Consider the following 23236-nt stretch of genomic DNA (forward strand, 5'->3'; position numbering starts at 1 on the left):
GTGGGAAGATGAGGTGGTTGTCTGATGTGTCTAATGCTCTTAAATGAAGCATGACAGAAGCTGAACGTGAGAGTGAGTGGAAGGTTTGAGGGTGGGAAGTGTTGTGGGATGGTCATCTCAGGGAGGGGAGGTGAAGCCGGCAGGGAGGGGTAAGCAGTTATTTGACGTGTGTGTAGCCAGCATGATTTTATGATTGTTTCTGTGTTCAGCCTCCTGGGTGCAGGTGAGGTGTTAGCACAGTTGGTGGTTAGCTGTAGCCAGGGTCAGGTTTTGCCAAGTGAGCAGTTGGAGGGAGAGTGGGGTGCAAAGGTCAGGGTCATGGCGAGGAAACGTCAGGTGTGTCAGGCCGTGGATAGGGATAAGAGGAAAGTGGGATACGCTGTAAGCGAGGTGACAGATGTTTTAAAAAATACAAGATCAATAGGTTGCAAGTCTCAATACGGCTGGTGTCTTGGAGTGCGGGTGTTAGGATACGTGAGCTGGAAGGAGAGGTGATGCTTCCGAATGTCTCGGAGCGGGGACAGAAGTGCCTGATAGCAAGGCCCGGGAATGGCTCCTAAACTGCGCATTGGAAGGACCTGGAGGGCTCACGAAAACAGATGGCTGGGCCCACCCTGAGTTCCTGACTCAGGAGGCAAGGTGGAGTCTGAGAATTTGCATGTCTAACAAGTCCCCAGATGCTGCAGCTGCGGGCCGGGACCACAGCAATGGGAGGCCAGTGTGGGATGGAAGGAGAGCTTCTTGGAACTAAGGAGATACGGACCTTTGAGGCCAGAGTGTGGGATGGGTCAGCTCTCCACCTCAGGCTGTCCCTGAGCGGATGCTTTGAGACACACGTGAAGTCACTAGTGAATAATGACAACAAGGATGAGTACATGGAGGGGTAGAGTCGGACATGGCTTCGAAGGGACTGGCATTTTTGAGGGGGAAAAGAGAACGGGTGGAAGCAATGGTTAAGAGGAAGGAGAGACTGGCCTTATTCTCCAGACCCTGAGGGATGGGGACTGTGGGGGAAAAACCCACCAGCACTTGGCAGGATGACAGGAAGTGGAGTTCCTACTTCAGGAATGGGGAGGAAGTTAGAACAACGGAGAGGTTAGGGACGCATGGAGGCAGAGAGCCATGAGAGGTCAGGCCTCTGTACCAACACTTCAGGGGTGAGTACCCAATGGGAGGCAGGCGGTGCTGCCCCGAAGACGGACAGTCACTGGAATGACTGCCCCTAAGATCTAGAAAAATCAGTGCTGCAGGTTTTCTGATTTCTTGGAGGTATCCTTTTTATATTGCATTAAAATAAGCATGAGCCAAAACCGGTTTGGCTCAGTGGAAGAGCGTCAGCCTGCGGACTGAAAGGTCCCAGGTTTGATTCCGGTCAAGGGCATGTAACTTGGTTGCGGGCACATCCCCAGTAGGAGGTGTGCAAGAGGCAGCTGATTGATGTTTCTCTCTCATCGATGTTTCTGACTATCACTCTTCCTTCCTCTCTGTAAAAAATCAATAAAATATATTTTTGAAAAAAAAAAAAAAAAAAAGCATGAATGCCCTAACTGGTTTGGCTCAGTGGATAGAGCATCGGCCTGCGGACTGAAGGGTCCCAGGTTCGATTCCTGTCAAGGGCATGTACCTTGGTTGCAGGCACATCCCCAGGAGGGATCGATGTTTCTCTCTCATCGATGTTTCAAACTCTCTATCCCTCTCCTTTCCTCTCTGTAAAAAATCAATAAAATATATTAAAAAAATAAAATAAGCATGAATATATAATAGATTCAAAAACAAATTTGCATATATCTTTAGTATAAAAGTAAGAGACTTCAGAGATATCTTAAGCCACGCTCCCAGATCCTTCTCACGTGGAGAGAAAGTAGCAAAGCTTCTAGGTCTTGGGTGAAGGGTGTTGGAGGGAAGCATCTGTACTTTAAACTGGAAAATGGGAAACTTCCAAGACTCAAGGGGGCAATCTGTGTTGTGCTGGGGACTGAGTTAGCTTCGGGCACAGCTGCTCACTTAGAGCCCTTCAAATTGTAGGTGCTGCTGCTTCTCACCAGACTGTGTGAAAGAGCTGAGCCCCAAGTCGCCAGTGGATTTTATTTTATGGGCTAGGAGTTGGCCTGCTTCCCCTGTGGACTTCAGAGTCCCCTATGTCCCCAAGATGGGCCTCTCTGGAGCAGTATGGTGCCCAAATAAAGGGACAAGGAGTGTGTGGGCCATGGGAGGGTCTCAGCCTGTCTTCCCAACTGGTCTTCACTCTCCCCTCCCCTCAGTTTCCTCCCCTTCTCCCTCTTCAGAATCTTCTGGGTGGCTTAGCTGAGCAGTTGACAATATGAAGAGGAGGGGTGAGGCTGGGGGAGCTTAGCAGGCTGGAGGTCAGACCTTCCGAGGGAATCTTCTAATGATCTTAGGATGCTTAGCTGGCCTGGTTCTGTCCACCTTGTCGCCTGCCCTACACTGCCCATCATGTTCAGTTGCCCGGGAGATGGTGAAGAGGCTGGCTAAGCTAAGGAAAGGGAGGGAGAGGACCCTACCTAAGAATCAACCAGCAGCAGCCGGGAGGAGACAGACCCTTGTTCCCTGCCGTTCCCGGGCCAGGATGGGACAGCAGTTCAGCTGGGAGGAGGCGGAGGCGGCCGGGGAGATGGATGTGGCGGAGCTCCAGGAGTGGTACAAGAAGTTCGTGGTGGAGTGCCCCAGCGGCACGCTCTTCATGCACGAGTTTAAGCGCTTCTTCAAGGTCACAGGCAATGAGGAGGCCACCCAGTATGTGGAGGGCATGTTTCGAGCCTTCGACAAGAACGGGGTAAGGCACCCTGAAGGGGGGACTGGTGGCCAGTCCACTTGGCCCATTTCTCATCCTTGAGCTCAAGGAACAGCCTCGCGGGGGCTCCCAGTTCCCAGTCCTCCTGCTCTTCCTCTCCACTCCCCTCACCTTTTCTGTCTCACTCTTTCTCCAAAACTCTCCTCCTCCCTCTCTGATCATTCTGTGCCTTCCCATCTTCTCTTCCCTCCTCTCCATCTCCACTTTCATCTGACTGTCCCTCTCTCCACTCCAGGTGCTGAAGGTGGGCTGGGCAGCGGGCACACTGTCCTGTCCTCTCTATGTTTAGAGCCAGGGCTTTGCAGCCCGAGGACCTGGCTTCCTCCCCCACCAGAGCACCATCACTCTAAGGATAAGGAGCAAAAGAGCTGCCCAAATGGGACGAGCTCCTCCCCTCAGCTTCCGAGGCAGCAGCAAGCCGGGGAGGGCACCAGCAGGGTTTGTTACTTCTGATTAAATGATGAGAAAACTGGGGCAAATTATACTCAGGGGTCCAGACTCCCAGACAAGTGTACCTGCCTGGGAGGCAGTTTGTGTTTTATAAAGAGAGAAAATTATTTTTTAAAAAGCAGGTCCTACGTCACAAAACTTACTATCCTAAATGTATCATTCTTCCTCTTATTCAACTAAAAATTCAATATAACAATTCAGGGGCCAAAATAGATTATTTAGCCCTGGGCATAATATAGCTGGGCCCCTTATACCCCATCTTGTCTTACAAAGTAGCATATACATTCATCAATTTCTTTTTCCTTTCTTTATAACTTTTATTTTGATAGGATTTCAAATTTAAGAGGAAGCTGGAGACATTACGCCCTTTATCCCTAAGTATTTCTGTGTTTCTTCTAAAAAATGAGGTTGTTCTTTTAAATAACCTAATTCAGTTATTAAAATCAGGAAATTTAGCACTGATATAATTCTATTATCTAATTAACAATCCATATTCAAATTTGGTCAATTTGTGCCGATAATGCCCTTCGATGCTTTTTTTTCTTTGGTGGTGGGGGGTGATCACTCATTGCATTTACTTGTCCTGTCTCCTTACCCTTTAACTTGGAACCTTTAATTTCTGCTTTTCTTTGTCTTATTTGACCCTGACATTTTAGATTCAGGTTGTGCACTTGTTGCAGAAGTGCCGCAGAAGTGGCATTTGTCCTCAGTGCACGATGTCAGGGGACAGGTGACGTTGGTCTGTCCCTTTACTGGGGTTGTTGACTTCTTCATTTAGTTATGTGGTGCCTGCTGGGTTGCTCCACTCCAAGTTACTATTCTCCCTTTGTAATCAGTAAGCATCTTATAGACCAGTGGTCTGCAAACTCATTAGTCAACAGAGCCAAACATCAACAGTACAACGATTGAAATTTCTTTTGAGAGCCAAATTTTTTAAACTTAAACTTCTTCTAACGCCACTTCTTCAAAATAGACTCGCCCAGGCCGTGGTATTTTGTGGAAGAGCCACACTCAAGGGGCCAAAGAGCCGCATGTGGCTCACGAGCCACAGTTTGCCGACCACTGTTATAGGGGGTGCTTAAGACAAAGCAAATATCCTGTTGCTCATCAAATTTTCACCGACTGGGTTGGGCATCCGTTGTTGGTTTTCTAACTCCACCATCCCTTCTCGATTGACATTCCACTGCCAGGAAGAGCTTTCCTAGGAGGTGTAGTAAGTTCCTCTGTCAGGGACTGAGCCTTCTTTCTTTCCTCTTCTCACATCGTCTCCAAGCCCACACCCAACTCCACTTCCCAGCTTGGCACAATCTTTATATCAGTGAGTCTCATTTCTGGGCAATTGGTCTGAGATTTCTGGGGCAAATAAAATCAAAAGAGCTCATAGATCTAACTCACACATCAAAACCTGGGGTGACAGAAGCAGGTGTGGTGCAGACCAGCAGGGATGACGCACTGGAATGGAAGAAAAGGGTTGAAGCTCAAATGTCACTTGGGACCCTTATGTAACATGCACTGCTGTCAGGGCTGGTGCACAAGTGCAGCCAATTCAGGGAGAAACGGGGCAGATAATCCCAGAGCAGATCACACGCCTGTCATTCTGCTCCTGCCTCTTGAGGAGACAGGTGTTTTCATCATCCTGGGCTTCTGGGGTAATTAAGGCTGACGAGCGGAGGGCGGTGCATGGGGATGAGATTAGTCCCAGCCGGAAGCTTCCCAGAAAGGGCCCTGGGGTTCCTGGTAGCCTCACCGGGGAGACCACTTGTTCTGGAAGGGGCTCCTCTAGAACATGCCTCTTGTGGTGCAAGGGGTTGGGGGAGGAAGGACCTCCAGGTCAAGGTTCTTCTGGCCAGTCTAATCGCCAAATAGACAGGAGACAGATTAGCAAGAGAAAATAAGCAAATTTAATTCCTCCTCCGGGAACCCCACATACAGGGGAGCCAGAGACCCCACATGCACGGGAGGTTCAGAGACAGAAAGGGAATGCGGGAACAAGACATCCTGAGCTAGGGATGAACTAGGTGCCTTGTGGGCTTCACAGGGTCATTGCAGGATAAGAAGAGCAGATGTTTAGGAAATGGCAATTTGTCCTGCCGTATAGATAGCTCAGAAGAGGTTATCACTGGTAATCAATTATGGACAAGGCCCCAAACTCCAGTTCTTCTAGGTAGTCAAGGGAGGGGCAGACATTTCTTTTGGGCCCACATGCAATGGATACTACTCAGCAATAAAAAGTTGCCCTCAGCCCTAGCCAGTTTGGGTCAGTGGATAAAGTGTTGGCCTGCAGACTAAAGGGTCCCAGGTTCGATTCCAGGCAAGGGCACATACCTTGGTTGCAGGCTTTTCCCTGCCTGGGCCCTGGTTGGGGCTCGTGCAGGAGGCAACCAGTCAATGTGTTTCTCTCACATCGATGTTTCTCTCTGTCCTTCCCTCTCTCTTCCACTCTCCCTAAAAATCAATGGAAAAATATCCTCGGGTGAGGATTAAAAAATAATAAATAAAATAAAAATAACTGGAATTATAAGAAAAAAAAAGTTGCCTTCAGCCCAGCTGGTGCGGGTCAGTAGTTGAGCATCGACCTATGAACCAGGAGGTCACGGTTTGATTCCATTCAGGGCACATGCCTGGGTTGTGGGCTTGATGCCCAGTGTGGGGCGTGTAGTAGGCAGCTGATCAATGATTCTCTCTCATCATTGATATTTCTATCTCTCCTTCTCTCTTCCTCTCTGAAATCAATTACATATATTATATATATATGTATATATATGTGTGTGTGTGTGTGTGTGTGTGTGTGTGTGTGTATATATATATATATATATATATATATATATATTTAAAAGCCAGTCTTGAAGGATTACATACTATATGATTCTAATTCCATTCCCAAAGTGAAACTATTATAGTGATGGGGAACAAACAGATCAGTGTTTGCCAGACGTCACGATTGGGAGAAGAATGTGACTATTAACAGGTAACAAGTGAGTTTGTGTTGAGAGTTACTCATATCTACGTATGTGATAAAAATTTCATAAAACTATACACCTACTGCCTGGCTGGTGTGGCTCAAGTGGTTGAGCGTCAACCCACGAACCAGGAGGTCACAGTTGGATTCCTGGTCAGGACACATGCTTGGGTTTCAGGCTTGATCCCCAGTAGTAGGCAGCCAATCAGTGATTCTCTCTCATCATTGATGTTTCTATCTCCCTCTCCCTTTCTCTCTCTGAAATCAATTTTTAAAAATACGTATTTTAAAATATTTTTAGGAAATTAAAAACCAAAAAAACAAAAATCTATACACCTACAAAAACAGTACACTAAAGACGAGTGGGGGTTGGGGACAAACAGCCACTGCTAAGAATCTAGCCCAAAGAAACCACCAGAGATGCTAGAGAAATACGTGTGCACAAAGATGTGCATTGTGTGGTGTAAAACATTGCACCCACGTTCAGAAAGAGGGAGTGTCCAGGACACCTCAGAAAATGAAAGGTATGATTTTAAATAATTTTGAAGACATGGGACATTTTAAAATAAAAATTCAGGAACTGAAACTATAGCTACAGTCTGATCTCAATTACATAAATACACTGTGTGTGTGTGTGTGTGTGTGTGTGTGTGTGTGTGTGTGCGCGCGCGCGCGCGGAGGCAGGGAGCAGGGTGACCAGAAGGAACTATATAAAATATACAGAATAAAACACTTCAGGTGTTGAGATAGGCTCCTTTTATTTTCTTCTTGGTTTATCCAGAGGCTTTTTTGCTATTTTCCCCATTTTCGGCCGTGTTCCTCTGTTGCTCACTTCTTGCTCACCCAGGCACCCCATCTGGGGCTGGGACTCCGGGTGGCCTGACCCAGTGAGACCCAGAGAGGTGCTCTGGGCCGGCAGCACCATTTCTGATTACACAGTCATGGGAATGAGACACTCCTGGGGAGCTGATGCCTCAGGTGTTTGATTTGGAGAGTGAGGTCCCCGCCCTGAAATACGACCGCTCAGCCTGAGACCCGGGCCCCACTGACCCACTGCACCCTCCACCAGCAGCCTCTCCCCTCACACTCCTCCAGAGTCACAGCAGGTTCCCCCAGCCTCTTGCTCACTGCTGTTGGAATAATCATTGCAGTCACATTTCTGCTGGAGGAAAGTTCGGTTTCCTGCTCAGAGTCACCTCCGAAGTGGCCTGTGCCCTCCTCCTTCCTCTGGCCCCTTAGCACCTGAGCTCTGTCTCCCCGCTTCCTGGGTGGGGGTGAGGTGCAGGCCTGTCCTTCAGTGTCAAGTCCACAGGGGCCTAGGTGAGCAGGGCTGCACGGCCTGTCCCCTTTCCCTCGGGCACCGAGTGAATGGAAGTGCAAAAGAAATTTTCAATGTGAGCACAGCTTTCTAATCTTTCAAAACTACCGTGGTCTCAAATTCAGATTAAGTTGATCGTTTATTCACTGATTCATAAATATATATTTTTAAATATATTTTTATTGATTTCAGAGAGGAAGGGACAGGGAGAGAGAGAGAAACATCAATGATGAGAGAATCATCAATTGGCTGCCTCCTGCACGCCCCCTACCAGGGACTGAGCCCATAACTGGGCTTGTGCCCTTGGCTAGAATCGAACCTGGGACCCTTCAATCCGCAGGCCAACTCTCTATCCACTGAGCCAAACCAGTTAGGGCATTTGTAAATATTTATGAGACCCTGACTCTGCAGAAATGGCAATGTGCTAGGCATGGAAGAGAAACAAAAACAATGTAACCCCTCCCTTTTTTCCAGAGCACACATTAGCTAGGGAACGAGGCTTACTTACGAAGCAATTGAGTACCAATGCCAGAGTAAGTCCCAAACTGCACAGAACAGGTAGCAGGTGCTGTGAGTGTGAGAAGAGGGAGAGATCACTGGCTGAAGTGGTCTGAGAAGGAAGGCTTCCTAGAGGAGGGGACCTTGGAGCTGAGCCTTGAAGAACAGGTAGACCTGGGTGATCATGGAGAGGACGGGATGCCAGTGTGGAGGACAGCATGAGCAAAGGTGCAGAGGCCAAACGCATTGCAAGGACGAGGCAAAGCCCTGAGCTTGTGGGAGTGGATGGCTCAGAGTAGGTGCCCACCTGTGCCCTGGAGGTGGGCAGTTGTCCAGGAGGGCTCACAGCTCCCACTCCCGATGCAGGACAACACCATCGACTTCCTGGAGTACGTGGCAGCCCTGAACCTGGTGCTGAGGGGCACCCTGGAGCACAAGCTGAAGTGGACCTTCAAGATCTATGACAAGGACCGCAACGGCTGCATTGACCGCCTGGAGCTGCTCGACATTGTAGAGGTCAGTGTCTGCCTGAGGGGCCAGGCACCCGGGCGCAGGAGCACCGCTGGGCTGGAGGGCTGGCCACTGAGCGGGATTCCCTGGGGCTGCGCATCGAAATCATTCCAGCGTGCTTCCTGACCACAGTGGGATTCAGCAGGAAATCAATTATAAGAAAATACTAAAGATCCCCATGTGCTTGGAAATTAGGCAATACACTTATAAATACTCCATGAATCAAAGACACAAAAATCACGTGCGCATACACACATACACACACACACACACTCACACACACACACTCACATTCACACACACTATTGTGAACTGAACAATGATGCAAAAATAACAACAAAACTTGTGGAATGCAGCTAAAGCTGGGCTTGCAGACACATGTATCACCTTAAAGTGTATAGCTTGGAAAACGAGAGGCTGAAAGCCAATGATCCAAGAAGTCATCTCAAGAAATTAGAAAAAAGAGTGAATTAAACCCAAAGAAAGTGGGAGAAAGGAAATGATACAGTAAAGAGCAGAAAGTAATGAAATAGAATAAAATGCACAAAAGAAAGTTGGTTCTTGACAAGACTAACAAGAATGGGAAACAAGTATCTACTAGAGGGCAGACTGACACATGACCAGTGCCAGCTGTCCCTGCCCAGAGCTGCTGGTGGGCATTGCCAGTCCACTTTACAGATAAGGAAACCCCCTCACAGTCCGGCTGGTGTGGCTCAGCGGCTGTGCATCAACCCAGGAACCAAGAGGTTGATGGTTCTATTCCTAGTCAGGGCACATCCCAGATTGCGGGCTTGATCCCCAGTGGGGGATGTGCAGGAGGCAGCCAATGGATGATGTTACTCTCTCATCATTGTTTCTATCTCTCTAACCCTCTCCCTTCTTCTCTCTCTAAAAATCAATAAAAAACATTTTAAAAACAATAAAAAATAAAAGAAATTCCCTCACAGAGGTTCTGTGCTTGTCCAAGTTTACCTAAAGGGAGTGCTGGAGCTGGCTGTAACCCCTGAGGCTCCCAGTCAGTCAGGGGGCTGCTTTGTGCCAGGCGCTGTGCTGGGCAGTGAGGCCCTGGGGATCGGCCAGACACCTCTGTCCTCAGAGGGCACCCAGTCTGAGAACTAAGGGTGGCCCTATTGGTTGCCTGTCTCCTCCATTTCACTTTTCACAAACATTGCTTTGCTTTGAGAAACACAGGGGAAACCTGTTCTTTCCCTCCAGTCCGAACACCTGTGTCTCCCATCATCCCAGTTCACACACATAGACACACACATCCATAAATATACTAAACTAGAGGCCCGGTGCACAACATTCGTGCACTGGAGGGGATGTCTCTCAGCCCAGCCTGCACCCTTTAGCAGTCCAGGAGCCCTTGGGGGATGTCCTACTGACTGCTTAGGCTCGCTCCCCACCAGGATCGGGCTTCAGCCGCAGTCAGACATCCTTAGCGTTGCAGTGAAGGTGGGAGAGGCTCCCACCACCACCGCTGCTCTCGCCAGCTGTCAGCCGGCTTGTGGCTGAGTGGTGCTCCCCCTGGTCAGCTCCTGCGTTGAGCATCTGCCCCCAGTGGTCAGTGTGCATCATAGCAACCGGTCATTCCGCTGTTCGGTCTATTTGCATATTACCCTTTTATTATATAGGATTCTCTTTTCCTCTCTGAATCTCCATTTTCCTCCATAAAGTAGTGTTGAAATCATCACAGTGTCATCCACATCCCTCATTAGAGGGTTTTTTTTTTTTTAAGACTTGTGTTTTGTGCTTTTGGAGTTTTTTGGGTAGTTTGTTTTTTAATCCTCATGCTTTTATTAATTTTAGAGAGAGAGGAACAGAGAGAGAGTGACAAGAGAGAGAGAAACGTTGATGTGAAAGTGAAACATGGATCTGCTGCCTCCTGCATGCGCCCGGACTCGGTATCTAACCCACAACCTGGGCACTCACCTGCCCTGTCAGTTGAGCCACACCCACCAGGGCTCATTAGAGGTCTTTGGGGCTCACAATGGAACCACAGGTGGCATCGGGGTAGGGTGGCATGTGAGGTCAGGAGCCCCAGGTGCAAGTAGGCCAGTGGGCACATCAGTGTTGATTTGGACCTGGGTCCTGTGGCCCTCGACGCACGCTGGGGAGCAGCGCTGGGGAGCAGCGCTGGGGAAAGGGTGCTGGCACTTGGGTTGGGGGAGGGGCGGAGTTTGTAGGGTCCCCTCGATGCCTCTGGGCTTCCTCCACAGGCGATTTACAAGCTGAAGAAAGCCTGCAGGGTGGAGGGGGAGGCCGGGCAGCAAGGCCAGCTGCTCACGCCAGAGGAGGTCGTGGACAGGATCTTTCTCCTGGTGGACACGAACGGAGACGGTAAGAGGGGCAGAGGTGGTGGCCCACCCCCAATTCCTGGCCATGTGACCTTGGACAGACCCCTCCACCTCTCAACAGCTGGTGTCCTCATTTGCGAGCTGGGTGTGCAGAGGACACCACAAAATAGCAAAAGGGTGTCTCTAGCTCATGACGTTTGTGAGAGCCATTAAAACTCCTACCGAGTGGCTGGTGGAGGCCGGGCCAGCGAGCGAGAGGGCAGATGGAAGGTACGTGATCTCTCAGCCTGGTCTGGAAACGGGGTGATAATGGCTGAGAGGACTAAGTGGGGAAGTCCAAGGCTGTGCAGGGAGGCAGCTGTTGGGAACACACCCAGAAGAGCCCTCCAGAGCATTCCCAGGGCACCATGGGCAAAAGGAACACTTCAACGCATTTGCAAAGAAGTCCCTTTAGAAAGCCTCGAAGGCTCCAGGAGAACCTGGAGAATCCCAGGCGCTGGGCTTAGGCCCCGCTCTGCAGCTGCAGCCCCCCACCCCCAGAAGGCCTCTCCTCTCCTCTCTCCCCACCTCCCTGCCCCGTTTCTCCCCTTCTTCCACCTGCCCATCTCCCGCCCCTCTCTCAGGCCAGCTGTCTCTGAATGAGTTCATCGAAGGCGCCCGCCGGGACCAGTGGGTGATGAAGATGCTGCAGATGGACGTGAACCCAGGCGGCTGGATCTCCCAGCAGAGGCGGAGAAGTGCCATGTTCTAAGTCCGCAGGCCCCTCCCAGACTCCAGGCTCAGCAGGTGTCCAGAGCAGGGGGGCGGGGCGGGTGGGGAGGGGGGGGCCCTGGCTCAGCCCCCTCATGCCCACTCAGCTGCTCCTGGACTGGGCAATGGTGAGGCTCCCACAAATTCCTACATGATTCTTAGCTGGAAGCAGGGCACCCTGAGGGGTGGGGTCCCACAGGCCTAACTAACAATGAGAACGCCCATACAGTGGGAAGCAGACTGGTAGGAGGCGGGGCCTGGAAGGTGTTGAGTCTGAAGAAAAGACTCATCTGGTGTGTGAGGGGGGGTAGTTACGTCCCCCAGATCCTGAGGAGTGTTCACAGAGGGTGCTCACCTCCTCCCCAATTGTCCCTACCTGGGTGTCAGCAGGGACACTGTGGCGAGGCAGGCTGGACTCTCCCGCCCTCGGAGGGTCAGCTGTGCTGCTCCCCCAGCTCCCGCTGCACCCCACCCTTCTGCTCCCCTCCCTCCCCCTGGCCCCACACTTGCCTCTCCAACGGCCTCCCCAGCATGGCCCTCCCACGATTCCCAGCCACAAGCCCAGCATGTCTCCTTAGCGAAGGGAGACACCTGCCCTGTCTCTGGGGAGAACTGGGGGCCTGATGACCTGGGTTCTAGGTCAGGCTTTGCCTCCACCTGCTATGTGACCCCGACGGCCACTTCCCCTCCGGACCTCGGTTACCTGGTCTGCACAGTGAGCAGGACTGGACTAGACCAGCATTGTTCAGATGATTATTTTTTAGATTTTGAATTATTTTTGTTAGACCAAGTCTGTGCACAACCTCAATGTAGAAACTAGATTAAAAGGGAGCCGCTCTGGTTGAACGAGGCAGAGCGACTCAGACCCCTCCCACCGCTGGAGCCAGAGGCACCCCTGAGAACACGCGGCCCTGGTCAGTGTCACCCAGCGTTACCCATTTAAGTGGGACCTGGGAAAACACTTGCTTTACCCTGAAGCGGTATGCTTTTATGTTGATGTACGAGAAATAAAACCAACCTGCTGAACCTGTGGTTTCATAGGTCTGATGTTCATATAAAGGCTCTTATAGAAATAAATTTTAGGTGAAAAATGGTTGATTAAAGAAAAAGTAATAATCCAGGTGGGACACCGATATGCCCCAAATCATGAAGGTGGAGTGTGGGTGACGATGGGGAAACGTCCTTATTCAATGGTCTAGATACCCTCCCAGCTCTGACCTTCAGGATTTCCCAACAGGCAGCCACCAGAGACCAGAAGTGCCAGCTCCGTGTTTCCAGGCTGCCCCGGCATTGGCCTTCACCATCCCTCCATGTCCGTGCTCAGGCCCTGACTGGCTTCCAAGTGATGGACAGGATGGGTGTGAACAAAATGTGCCCTCTCACCCCCCAGGGGGGCTCTCTGCAACCAGGGGCTTCACTCCCCTCTCCCCCTTTTCTCCCTCCCTCTGCTTTTTTATTAACTCCATGCACCCCCACACCCCGAGCGAAGTGAAGACTCAAAGCCCAGAAGAGAGAGCATCTTGAAAAATGGGCACAACTGCTTCAGCCTGTCCCCCCAGGTCCTTGGACAGGTTTTCCTAAAGTTGGGGTGTGCAAAGAATGGGCAAGAGGCCCACCTGGAACAGATTGCCCCACTTCCCGACTGATGCCAGGTGTCACTGCAGCAAGAGAGACTGGATGGCCCGGCCGCTTCAGTGAGACAGAGCTGTGGGGACCAGGCGCAGGCACCACATGCCACCAGGTAGCCAGCAAGGAAGCAGGAGGTTTGCACGGTCACTTCTGAATAAATATGGATTTCCTCTGGATAATCGAGGACTTTCTATAATACCACCTCACCCTCCTTCACTTCCTGGTCAACATCCGACTCAAGCATACCTTCCCACAGGGTGTGAATGCGCGCACGTGTGGCCGGTCACTTAGCCATGATTCGGATCTGCACTCTCATCCAAACACTCTGTCCTCATCTCCTGGGTAGCACTGTAACCTCTTGAATGAGGTGTCCCCCACCTCCCCCCACAACTGGGGCTCTTGGAGGTGCTCCCTAAAAATGGATATGATGACCCCTTATTGTTTCAAATTTGGTAAAATGTAAATCCTAAGAGACATCCTCAACTTACACTTAAGAAAACTCCTCCCCATGTCACACAGCCCCCACATGCGACACAAACACATCACACAGAATGCACCCTCCAACCTCCCACCGACATCACCTTCTCCACATGCAACCCCAATTCCTCTTTCATGTTCAAAGTCAAGGGCCACCTCTGTGAGGCTGTCTCTGAGTCCGACTCACTCCCGGTTCCCTGTGCCCCTGCAGGAGTCCATTCATAGCTTCCCTTAGCACTTCTATCCATATAACAGAGGAATATGCAAATTAGCCAGGATGCTGTAACATCACGACTGAACATCAGGAAGCTGAGTCTGCATGGCACCTGGCCGGGGTGAGGGACCTCAGGCCACACCCCCTGCCCCGGCGCTGGGCCGGGAGACCTCAGGCCATGTCCCTCACCCCAGCCCCGGGCCGGGGGACCTCGGGCCGCACCCCCTGCCCGGCAGGGCTTGACAGGGGACCTCAGGCCGTGCCCCTCGCCCGGCAGGACTTGATGGGAGACCTCAGGCTGCACCCTTCCCCCCCGCCCTGCCCCGCGCCAGGCCCGGAGACCTCAGGCCATGCCCCCCGCCCTAGCGTTGGGCTGGGGGACCTCAGGCCGTGACCCCCTGCCCAGCAGGGTTTGACGGGGGACCTTAGGCCACGCCCCCCACCCGGCACCAGGCTGGAGGACCTGAGGCTGCACCCCCCGCCCAGAGGGGCTTGATGTGGGTGGGGCAAGCCGGGTCTGGGTCTCACCCAATGGTTGTGGGGCTGGCCAGGTCTGGGTCTCCTGCATTTTCAAAGCGCGTGCGGGTGGTGGGTGGGGATTTGACTCTAGGTCTTGCGGCGTGCCCCAGACTCTGACAGGAGGAAGGTTTTCATATACATTTTACTAATTTTCTTTCATCTCTGACACTTCTATTATAGAGAAAGGGCAAATAGCAATATTAAAATATTTCCTCTAATTAATTGCCTTTTAATGTGCATGAATTTCGTGCACCGGGCCACTAGTTTTATTATAATGAGCTTAGCCTGTGAGTTCCTTGAAGATGAGAAGGCTCCTCTTCTCTGCACATCTAACATGTAGCCTTAGCACACAGTAGGTGTTCAATAAATGCTTGTTGAATGGGAAGGGTGAATCCATGCAAAGCACACACATCGGCTCGGTGGTCCTGGGGCTCCTTGCAGCAACGGGATGGAGGCTGCGGCCACAGGCCCTGGAGGGTTCCATCAGATCAGCCTCGGCGCTTCCATGTCTAGAGAGTGGGCCTGGAGAAGCTCAAGGGGGAAGCTGGGGAGGTGCCCGACGGGCAGAGGGCTGCTGAGTGCCCCCAGCAGGAAGCAGTCACCACCAGCTGAGTCACACAGAGGTTCAGAAACTGTCCTTTGCCGTCCCCACCTCTGGACCCCCACCCTGGCCCTGTGCTACCACCGTGCAGCCCAGCGAGGCGAGCTGAGCCGTGAGTTCGTTTTGAGGACTATCTAGTATAAAAGCAACAATGGCAACACCAGCACCACCACACACCCCCGCCCAACACAGAAGCATCTGGGGGCGGGTTCAGCCGGCTGCCTCAGCTGCCCCGCCCCCAGCCCCCTCCTGGTCTTGCTCCCCGTTCTGGAGCCTGCGCACAATGCTGGTGAGGTCCAGGCTTCGTGTCAGCGTGTCCAGGAGCATCTGGTCCTTCTGGACGCCCTCCATGAACTCCTCCAGGGACAGCTCCCCTGGTGGAGAGAAAGGGGGTCATGGGGAGGAGCGGGTATGTCTCCTGGGCAGCATTGCACCTGGGCCCAAAGCTGGAGTCTTTCAAGGGGCACAAGGCCACTGCTGGGGAAGTAGCTGTGAGGGGAGCAGGCAAAGGAGCCAGAGACCAAGGTGTGGTCCAGGAATCCCTAACATCCAGGTCTGTGCTGGGACCCTACACCCTGGTGACCCCTCCCCGGGGGACCCCCGCCCCAGCCTCCTCACCATCCCCATTGACATCGATCCTGGAGAACACTGTGTCGGTGAACTCCTCTGCACTCATGGTCGAGTCGCTGCAGGGGTTAATGGCTCGGATGGCCTGTGGGGAGGAAGAAGTGAGAGGGCCCCTCCTAACTCCGCCTCCCTTAAGAGCATATTCAGTCTGGGACACAGGAGGAAACTGAGGCCCAGAGAGGGGAAGGAACGTGAGGGTCAGAGCTGCCACCGGGACCCCCATTCCATCCTGTCCCCGGCAGAGATTACAGCTCTACCCACTGAAGACCCAAACCCACTCTAAGCTCCGTCCTCCAGCCGCTGCCCCGCCCCAGGCCGGCTCTGCACCTGGAGTTACCCGGATGATGGTGAGCAGCTCGTCCCGGTCGATGCATCCGTTGCCATCCACGTCGTAGAGCTTGAAGTACCAGCGCAGCTTCTGTTCCACCTTCCCCTTGAGGACCAGGCTGAGCGCCGCCACGTACTCCATGAAGTCGATGTAGCCGTCCTGGGCGAGGGAGGCCACCTTGAGCCCTCTCCCACCTCACCCCTCCCCCTGGGTGCCCACCCCCTCTGTCCTCGCTGCCCAGAGCCCCCCCTCCGTCCTGCCCCAGAGGCTTCAGTCCACTCTGACAAGCTACCCCCGGCTGGGCTGTGAGTGGCACTGGGGTTGTAGCTGTCACTGCTGCTTCCCTGTGCTTCTCAGACTCAAGCCCTTCCAGCGGCTTGTGGGTGGGAGAAGAGACATGAATTCCCAGGGGTGGGTGGGGCTGAGTGAGCTTTCCCAGCTCGGTGAGAGCAGGAGGTAGATGTGGAGGCAAGGACTCAAACCTCGCTTGTTTCTCCTGTGATAATCATAACGGTACCTGCCTCCGTGGGATTGTCATGGGGTTACATGAGTACATGTATGGACAGCACTCAACACGCCTGGCATAGAGTAGGCACTCAGCAAGTGTTAGCTGTTATTATCACCGCTACTGTAAAGAGATCCCTGTGCTGTCCTGAGGTGTGTCTGGCAACAACACATCCGGACAGGGCGTTATGGGATCACAGGACAGGAGCACCCACACTGCTGGGCCCAGGGCAGGGGGCTTAGGGTGGCTTCCTGAGGGAGCAGAGGCCCTCATCAGCTCTTGGAGAGGTTGGCCATGGGGGGAGGGGTGGCCCAGACATTCCTGCAGGACATTTCTTTAGGGTTCCCCGAGTGGTCACCAGCTGACCGTCTGCCCGGCCCGGCCAGTCCTACCAAGTTCTCTGCCCCCCTCGCCCCAAACCGAGTGAGGCTGGCGAGGGAAGACTATCTCGCAGACAGGCTGTGCCCAGTAAGGGCAGGAGTGCTGGGTCAGAGCACGTTGACTCGGGTCCAGCCCCCACTCCTCCTCTCACAGCCATGACTCGGGCCCAGGAAGTCGCTGAGAAGCATGAAGAACTCTTTCGCAGGCAGAGCTGCCCACGGAAGGGCCAGCCTCGTTCAGTAATGAGCTCCCTGCCACTGGAAGTGTGCAAGCAGAAGTTAGAGCAGTTACTAGGGATGTGGCAGGAGCTGGGCGGACGGCCTCTGAGACCCGGCTCTGTGCTGGCCTTTGGCCATGGGTGAGGCCTTACCCACGGTGAGCCCACAGCGAGGACTGTGATCACAGTGAACATCCGTGTGCTGCCCCATGTCCAAGGGCTTTCGCACACGCCTCAGCCCTGGGTCCTTGCCCACCCGCCTCCCAGGACCGCTGTGGAGCGAGGCCCGGAGAGGCTCGGAAACAGGCTTCCTCTGCGGGGCCCCAGGTGAGGATGCTTCTGCTTTTCGTTTTTATCTCTGTGTTGTTGGAAACTTTACAACGTGCTGTATTACTTGTGCAATTAGTTGTTGTTGTTTAATGGCTACAAAGGATCGATGGAAAGATACGGGCTTTTCCTTCAGAAAGCCCTAACCGCGTCGTAGGAGAGGGGTGACCTGGAGGCCCAGTGTCCTCGCTCTAAGACAGCAGTGGCAGTATGCACGCTTCCAGACTGTGCTGTGGCTGATTCAGAATGACACTCCAACCAGCTCACTGCTTAGTGCTTCCTGTGCTGAGCGTTTTACTCGTTTCGCTCATTTAACCTCACAACCGCTCCCCGGAGCTGGGAGTTTTTGTCCCCATTTTCAGCTGAGAAAGCCGAGGTTGAGAGAGGTTAGGCCGCACCGCCAGTGAGTGACAAGTGCTTGCCTGGAAACTGGGCCTCCTCAGTCCCACCTGGCACTCAGAGGCGGGGTGGGAAATTCACACTGATTTGGGCGCACCTGTGTGACTGCCCGGCACAGCCAAGCCCTCGCAAAACTTTGAAATAAGCAAAGCATATGTTTGTCCCCCGGGTCACATTCCCACTCACTCTGCTATACCCCCAACCCTGCGCACCCAGCACAGCACCCTCCTCTAACTCAGGGGCCGGCAGACACTTTCTGTAAAGGGCCCAATGGCAAATATTTCCGTTTTGACAAACGGTAACCGCATGGGTGTGGTGTGTTCATCTGTAAATGTAGACCCAGGGCCATTGCTTGCACACCCAGCTCTACCTCCCCTCTGTATCAATGTCCTAGCCAACCTGCTCACCTGCTCTGTGCTCGGGACAATGGGACTCAGACCACTGGTGTCCACGAGGCACTTGGGATGTTACAAGGATGCTCTTCACTTAAATAACTGATTTTAAATGAATGTTAGTGTGAAATATAAAACTGGCCATAAACTCATGAGTCCGCATACACCCATTCACTCATATAACAAATCCCTATTAGGTACCCACTGCGCTCCAGGCACTGATTTTAATGAAACACCCCGCCCTCATGGAGCTCACATTCCAGCGGGGAGACAGACATAAACAATGGCTAAATGCTGTTCAATATCATGCATTAGAAGGCAAGATGTGCTCTGGGGCGGGACTAGGAAATGCAGGGGTAGGGCTGCTCCCAGTAAAATAGGGTTTGAAGCAGGAGGTCGCAGGGGAAGGTGTGAGCCAAGCAGCATTCTGGAGGAAGAGGGTTCCAGGCAGCACCAAAGCCCTAAGGCAGGGGGTGGGGTGGGGTGGCAGGGGGCGTGGCATAACCAGGAAGTCAGGTTTGGGACAGACCAGGTGGTGGCTGCATGTGACAAAAATTAAAGAGACGGTGTATGCATGACTCGGGTTAGGCAAATACAAGGTTGGTGGTCACCCCTCCCTGGTGTCATACGTGGGTGGGATTTTAGAGGGTCCTTTTGGAGACATGTCTTACCCCAAAGGATTTCCTTAGTACGTGAGAAGCTGAGCTGTTTTGGGGCATTGGGTGTAAGGTGTTGAGGCTTATTTTCCGCCCCCCCCCCCCCCGCCCCCCCGCTCAGGAATTATGGCTGCTTCTGGGAGATTTGGGTCCAGGTCTCCATGCTCAGGCTCCAGTACTCTGCTCCCTTGCACCCCCTTCAGGAAAGCCCTCATGATGCTGCTGCCCTTGAGGCTGGGACTCAAAGCTCATAATCTGCTTTGGCCCCTTAGCGAGTTTTAAATAGCCTCTGAGCCCCAGCTTTCCCTAGAAGCCCCGCCTACAATGGTGTTTAGCTCTCTGGGTGGTGAGCAGAGCTGGGAAAGCTCTGGGCAGCCTCTCCCCAGCGTGCAGTGGACACACCGCAGGGCATCCTCACACCTCATCTTTCCAGTGAGCACCAGGCGGGTGGGGACCGGCCAGGGTGGGAAGACCAGCTGTGGGTTCTTCCACCACTACATCTTGACTGGATTGCTCCAAACAAATGCAAGATTTGCTACTGAAAACTAACGAACGTCCTAACTAATGCTCCGACATCCATGGCAGATACAGGTGACTAAGCTGAGGCTGAGGGGCAGAGAATGGGTTCAAGGTCACCCAGCTGATGAAAGCTAGGGGCCCAAACTCACGGTGCCTAACTCCTATGTCAGTGTTCCCTCTAGCTTCTCCGGAAGGCTTCACCTAATGCGTCCAGGTGATTCCTTGAGGAGACATACACTTTGGCCCACTTGAGCAAGGGGAACTGAGGTCACTGGGTATTTTGGAGTTGGAGTGGCCTGGATTCCCCGGTGGCCAGGCAACCATGCCTGTCCCCAGGCCTAGTGTCCACAGACCATCACGGGTGACCCAAGTAACGTGGGCCTGCCCATCCCGGACCAGCGGGGGTTGGAACCTCCTCACCCTGCTCTCTACGCCCCATCCCTCCTTCTGCATCCTTGTGAGCTTCTGTGCAAAATCACCACATGCGGCATCAAGCACTTAGTAGGTGCTCAGTGACTGTCTTGTAAGTGTTCACACTTGTTCTGGATTAAATCCGAATGTGCGTGTGGGAGGCAAAGGGAGCCATTCAGCTCAGTCTATGAATACACTAACCTGGGGCCTGTCTGTCTTCCCCTGGGGAGCCAGGGCAGGGATGGTCCATGTCCTTCCGCACCCCCAGTACCTGGCTCTCAGTAGGTACTCCATGAGTGTGAGACCAATGTCCCTAACGTAGGCATTCAGCCTCCCAGGTAAACAAAGACCTGCAAATGAGGCCCCTCCTCGGCATTCCCTGCTGTTCTCACATCTGCTCCCCTTCCCCGCCCCCCAGCGCAGATGGGGGCTCCCTCCGTCACCCCACACCCAAGCCCCTGCTCACTTTGTTGAAGTCAAAGGTCTCAAACATCTGCTCCACATACTGGCTGGTCGACGGGCTCAGGTTCTTGAGGCCAAAGAACTGGCGGAACTCGTAGAGGGTGAGCTGGCCCGAGGGGCACTCGGTCATGAACTTCTTGTACCACTGGTGGCACTCGGTGCTGCTCAGCTCTTCCACCGACTTCCCCTCCATCACGTTGCCCATCGTGCAGGCCTGCGGAGGCGGACGCCTGAGATTGACAAGCCCTGTGCCCCACGCTCCCTGCACAGGGCGGCTTGGCTTTTGAGAACTGGGCCCTCCTGGCTCACAGGCCTGAGTCCTCCAGATCTGAGCCAGGAAGGCGCTGATGAAGCGGTTCAGGGAAGTGTGGGGAGGAGGTGAGCGGAAGAGAGAAGGTAATGGGGTTGAGCAAGCTGACACCCAAATCTAGCAGATGCCAGAGAACCGGTTACAAGCCCCCACTAAGTCCTTGCCGCCAATGGCTGCTCCCGGGGAAGAGGAGCGAAAATAGAACAAACCTGAGAGGAGCGAGGCCCAGGATTACAGCCTTGAGCTGAAGATGAGAGGATTTTCTTACCCAGTTGGCAGTCTCCTTATCCCTTCTTACCAGGACGGATGGGTACCAGCCAGCAGCTGTTCTGATCCTGTGACCTCCACTTCCTTCTCGTCCTCTTTTGAGTGGGCTCCTCCCTCGGACCTGGAGTGGAGGTACACTGAAATAGAGCGGTTCCCCTTCCAGAGCTGGGGGCTCTTGGCAGGGCTGCTGCATACAGTTATCAGGCTGTGCACTGGGCTTGGCCCTCACAACTGAGGGGTTTAATCCCGTCATGATAGCTCACATGGAAGAGCACTTGGGTGATGCAGTGTGGCTTCCAAGACGAGTCCGAAGCAGCCGTGGGAGGGAACGCCCTCCTACAATAGCCCGCGCAAGCGTTTACAGCCATGCATAGACACTCACGGTCCCGTCATGACCACACTCTCATTCCCGGCGGCTGCACCTTTCCCATCCTGGGCGGCGTGAATTCAGCCCTGCATCTGACTCTGAGCCCGACACCATCACCTCCCAGGGGCCTGGGGAGTGTGTGTGTGTGAGCGAGAGGCTGGCACATACACGCATGGGTGAGCTGCTACCTGCTGGTCCTAGAAAGCTCCCAGGCCGAGCCGGGGGGCCCATCTGTGCAGCAACAGCTTGCTCTGACCCTATGGGATGTCCTTTGGCCGTAGACGAACAGCGGTTCATTTGGGGAGCCAGCATCCAGGTGCGCTTAAGCTGGATGCAACTGGGAAAGTCCGGCTCGGCCCCTCCCCAATTTCCCCCTCCTCTACACGTGGACCATGCCTGTCCCCTACCTCAGCCAGAGGGAACCAGCACCCACATTTCTGCTTTCCCAGCAGGTACTTGGATTGTGTCCAGGTTGTACACGGATACACTAGCACAAATGTGTTTTTTATACTTGAGGAAGGGGTGCCTTGTGGGGGTGGTTTGTTACCTCAGCTAATCTACCCTCTCCTGACTGATACAACAAAGACTGCACAACCCAGCCAGTGTGGCTCAGTGGTTGAGCACCAACCTATGAACCAGGAGGTCACAGTTCAATTTCCAATCAGGGCACATGCCCAGGATGCGGGCTGGATCCCCAGTGGGGGGCGTGCAGGAGGCAGGTGATCAATGTTTCTCTCTCATCATTGATGTTTCTCTCTCCCTCTCCCTTCCTCTCTGAAAGCAATAAAAATATTTTTTTAAATAAATAAATACTGCACAAATGTCACGAGTCTTTCTAGCAGCGCCAGGCTTGCCAACCTCCTCTCAGGACCCCCAGCTGTGTGCCCGGCCCTCCCACGCTGCCAGGCTGCAAGGAGAGGATTCTTTATTCCAGGTGCCAAGCACTGTTCGTCAGAGTGAAGGAAGATTTTTATATTCATGAGTATGTATGTAAACGTAATTATATGTACATAAAATGTGTAACTATATAATGACATCAATATACTTACATATGAATTAACGTATATAAATGGCATGCAATCTATATTATCTACACTAATAAAAGAGTAAGATGCAAATTGACCGTACCTTCATGACACTCACCAGCCAATCAAGATTATGCAAATTAACCCAACAAAGATGGTGGGTTAATTTGCATATGCGGGCGCCCAGCCCCCAGCCACTCCAGGCCTATGGGCAGCATGGGAAGGCTGAAAGGCGGCTCTGGGCCAGAGCGAAAAGTTGGCTCTGGCCGGAGCGAAGGCGGTGCCGGCAGCCAGGCGAAGGAAGGCCCATTCTTGCACGAATCTTCGTGCATCGGGCCTCTATTTCTAGCTCATACTACTTGCCAGGTGACCTTGAGCAAGTACCTTAACCGCCCTGGGCCTCAGTTTCATTCTTAAAATGGAGATAAGGGTGCCCACCTCACAGGGCTGGTAAGAGGATGGAGTGAATTAAAATCAATAAATGGAAAGCATTTAGAACCAGGTCTGGCAAAGAGTAAGTGCCCCATATTGGCGGTTGCTGCATTAGTTCGTATCTGCTACGGTGGTGGCGTGCTGTTGACTTAGGATTAGGTGCCGTTACATTGCCTCTTAAGCACAGCAGTGTCCCTGGATGACAGCCAACCCTGTGCTCTTGTCCCTTTAATCCCATTAACCATGGCCCTGCCCTGTGTGTGGGGACCGACATCCACCTGCGGTCGGGCTCCAGAGAAGGTAGAGACCTTCGTTAAAACCTCATTAGATGCAGCCCCGTTCACACACACACACACACACACACACACACACACACACACCCGCCCCCTTGCCTGCCTCTCCTACAAGACACTGCTGGAAAAGAGACTTGTTTTCTTAGCCTCTTGGGCAGCTAACTTGGCCACATGACATGGCGCAGCCAAAGAAATTCAAGTGAAGGTCTGCCATAGTTCTCTGGGGAAACGTTGCTTTCTTGATAAAAAGTGATAACGACACAGCTGGTGCTCCCCGCCCTTCC

General features: G+C 52.9%; 2 protein-coding genes across 2 annotated transcripts; one reads left to right on the plus strand and one right to left on the minus strand.

Annotated features, from left to right (window-relative positions):
- Window positions 1–2587: 2587 nt before the first annotated feature.
- GUCA1B (guanylate cyclase activator 1B) lies at window positions 2588–13400 on the plus strand (the record flags this gene model as incomplete). Its single annotated transcript, XM_080664897.1, has 5 exons — window positions 2588–2794; window positions 8404–8553; window positions 10767–10887; window positions 11468–11630; window positions 12832–13400. The coding sequence occupies 4 exons, from the start codon at window positions 2588–2590 to the stop codon at window positions 11593–11595; spliced, it is 606 nt and encodes a 201-aa protein (XP_080521023.1). The 3' UTR covers window positions 11596–11630; window positions 12832–13400.
- A 1844-nt stretch (window positions 13401–15244) lies between these two features.
- On the minus strand, window positions 15245–20463 carry LOC308246084 (guanylyl cyclase-activating protein 1; the record flags this gene model as incomplete). Its single annotated transcript, XM_080664012.1, has 4 exons — window positions 15245–15408; window positions 15653–15746; window positions 15999–16148; window positions 20263–20463. The coding sequence occupies 4 exons, from the start codon at window positions 20461–20463 to the stop codon at window positions 15245–15247; spliced, it is 609 nt and encodes a 202-aa protein (XP_080520138.1).
- Between the last annotated feature and the right edge of the window lie 2773 nt (window positions 20464–23236).

The sequence above is a fragment of the Plecotus auritus genome (assembly GCF_963455305.1).
Source record: "Plecotus auritus genome assembly, chromosome: 4".
In the NCBI taxonomy this organism is placed as follows: Eukaryota; Metazoa; Chordata; class Mammalia; order Chiroptera; family Vespertilionidae; genus Plecotus; species Plecotus auritus.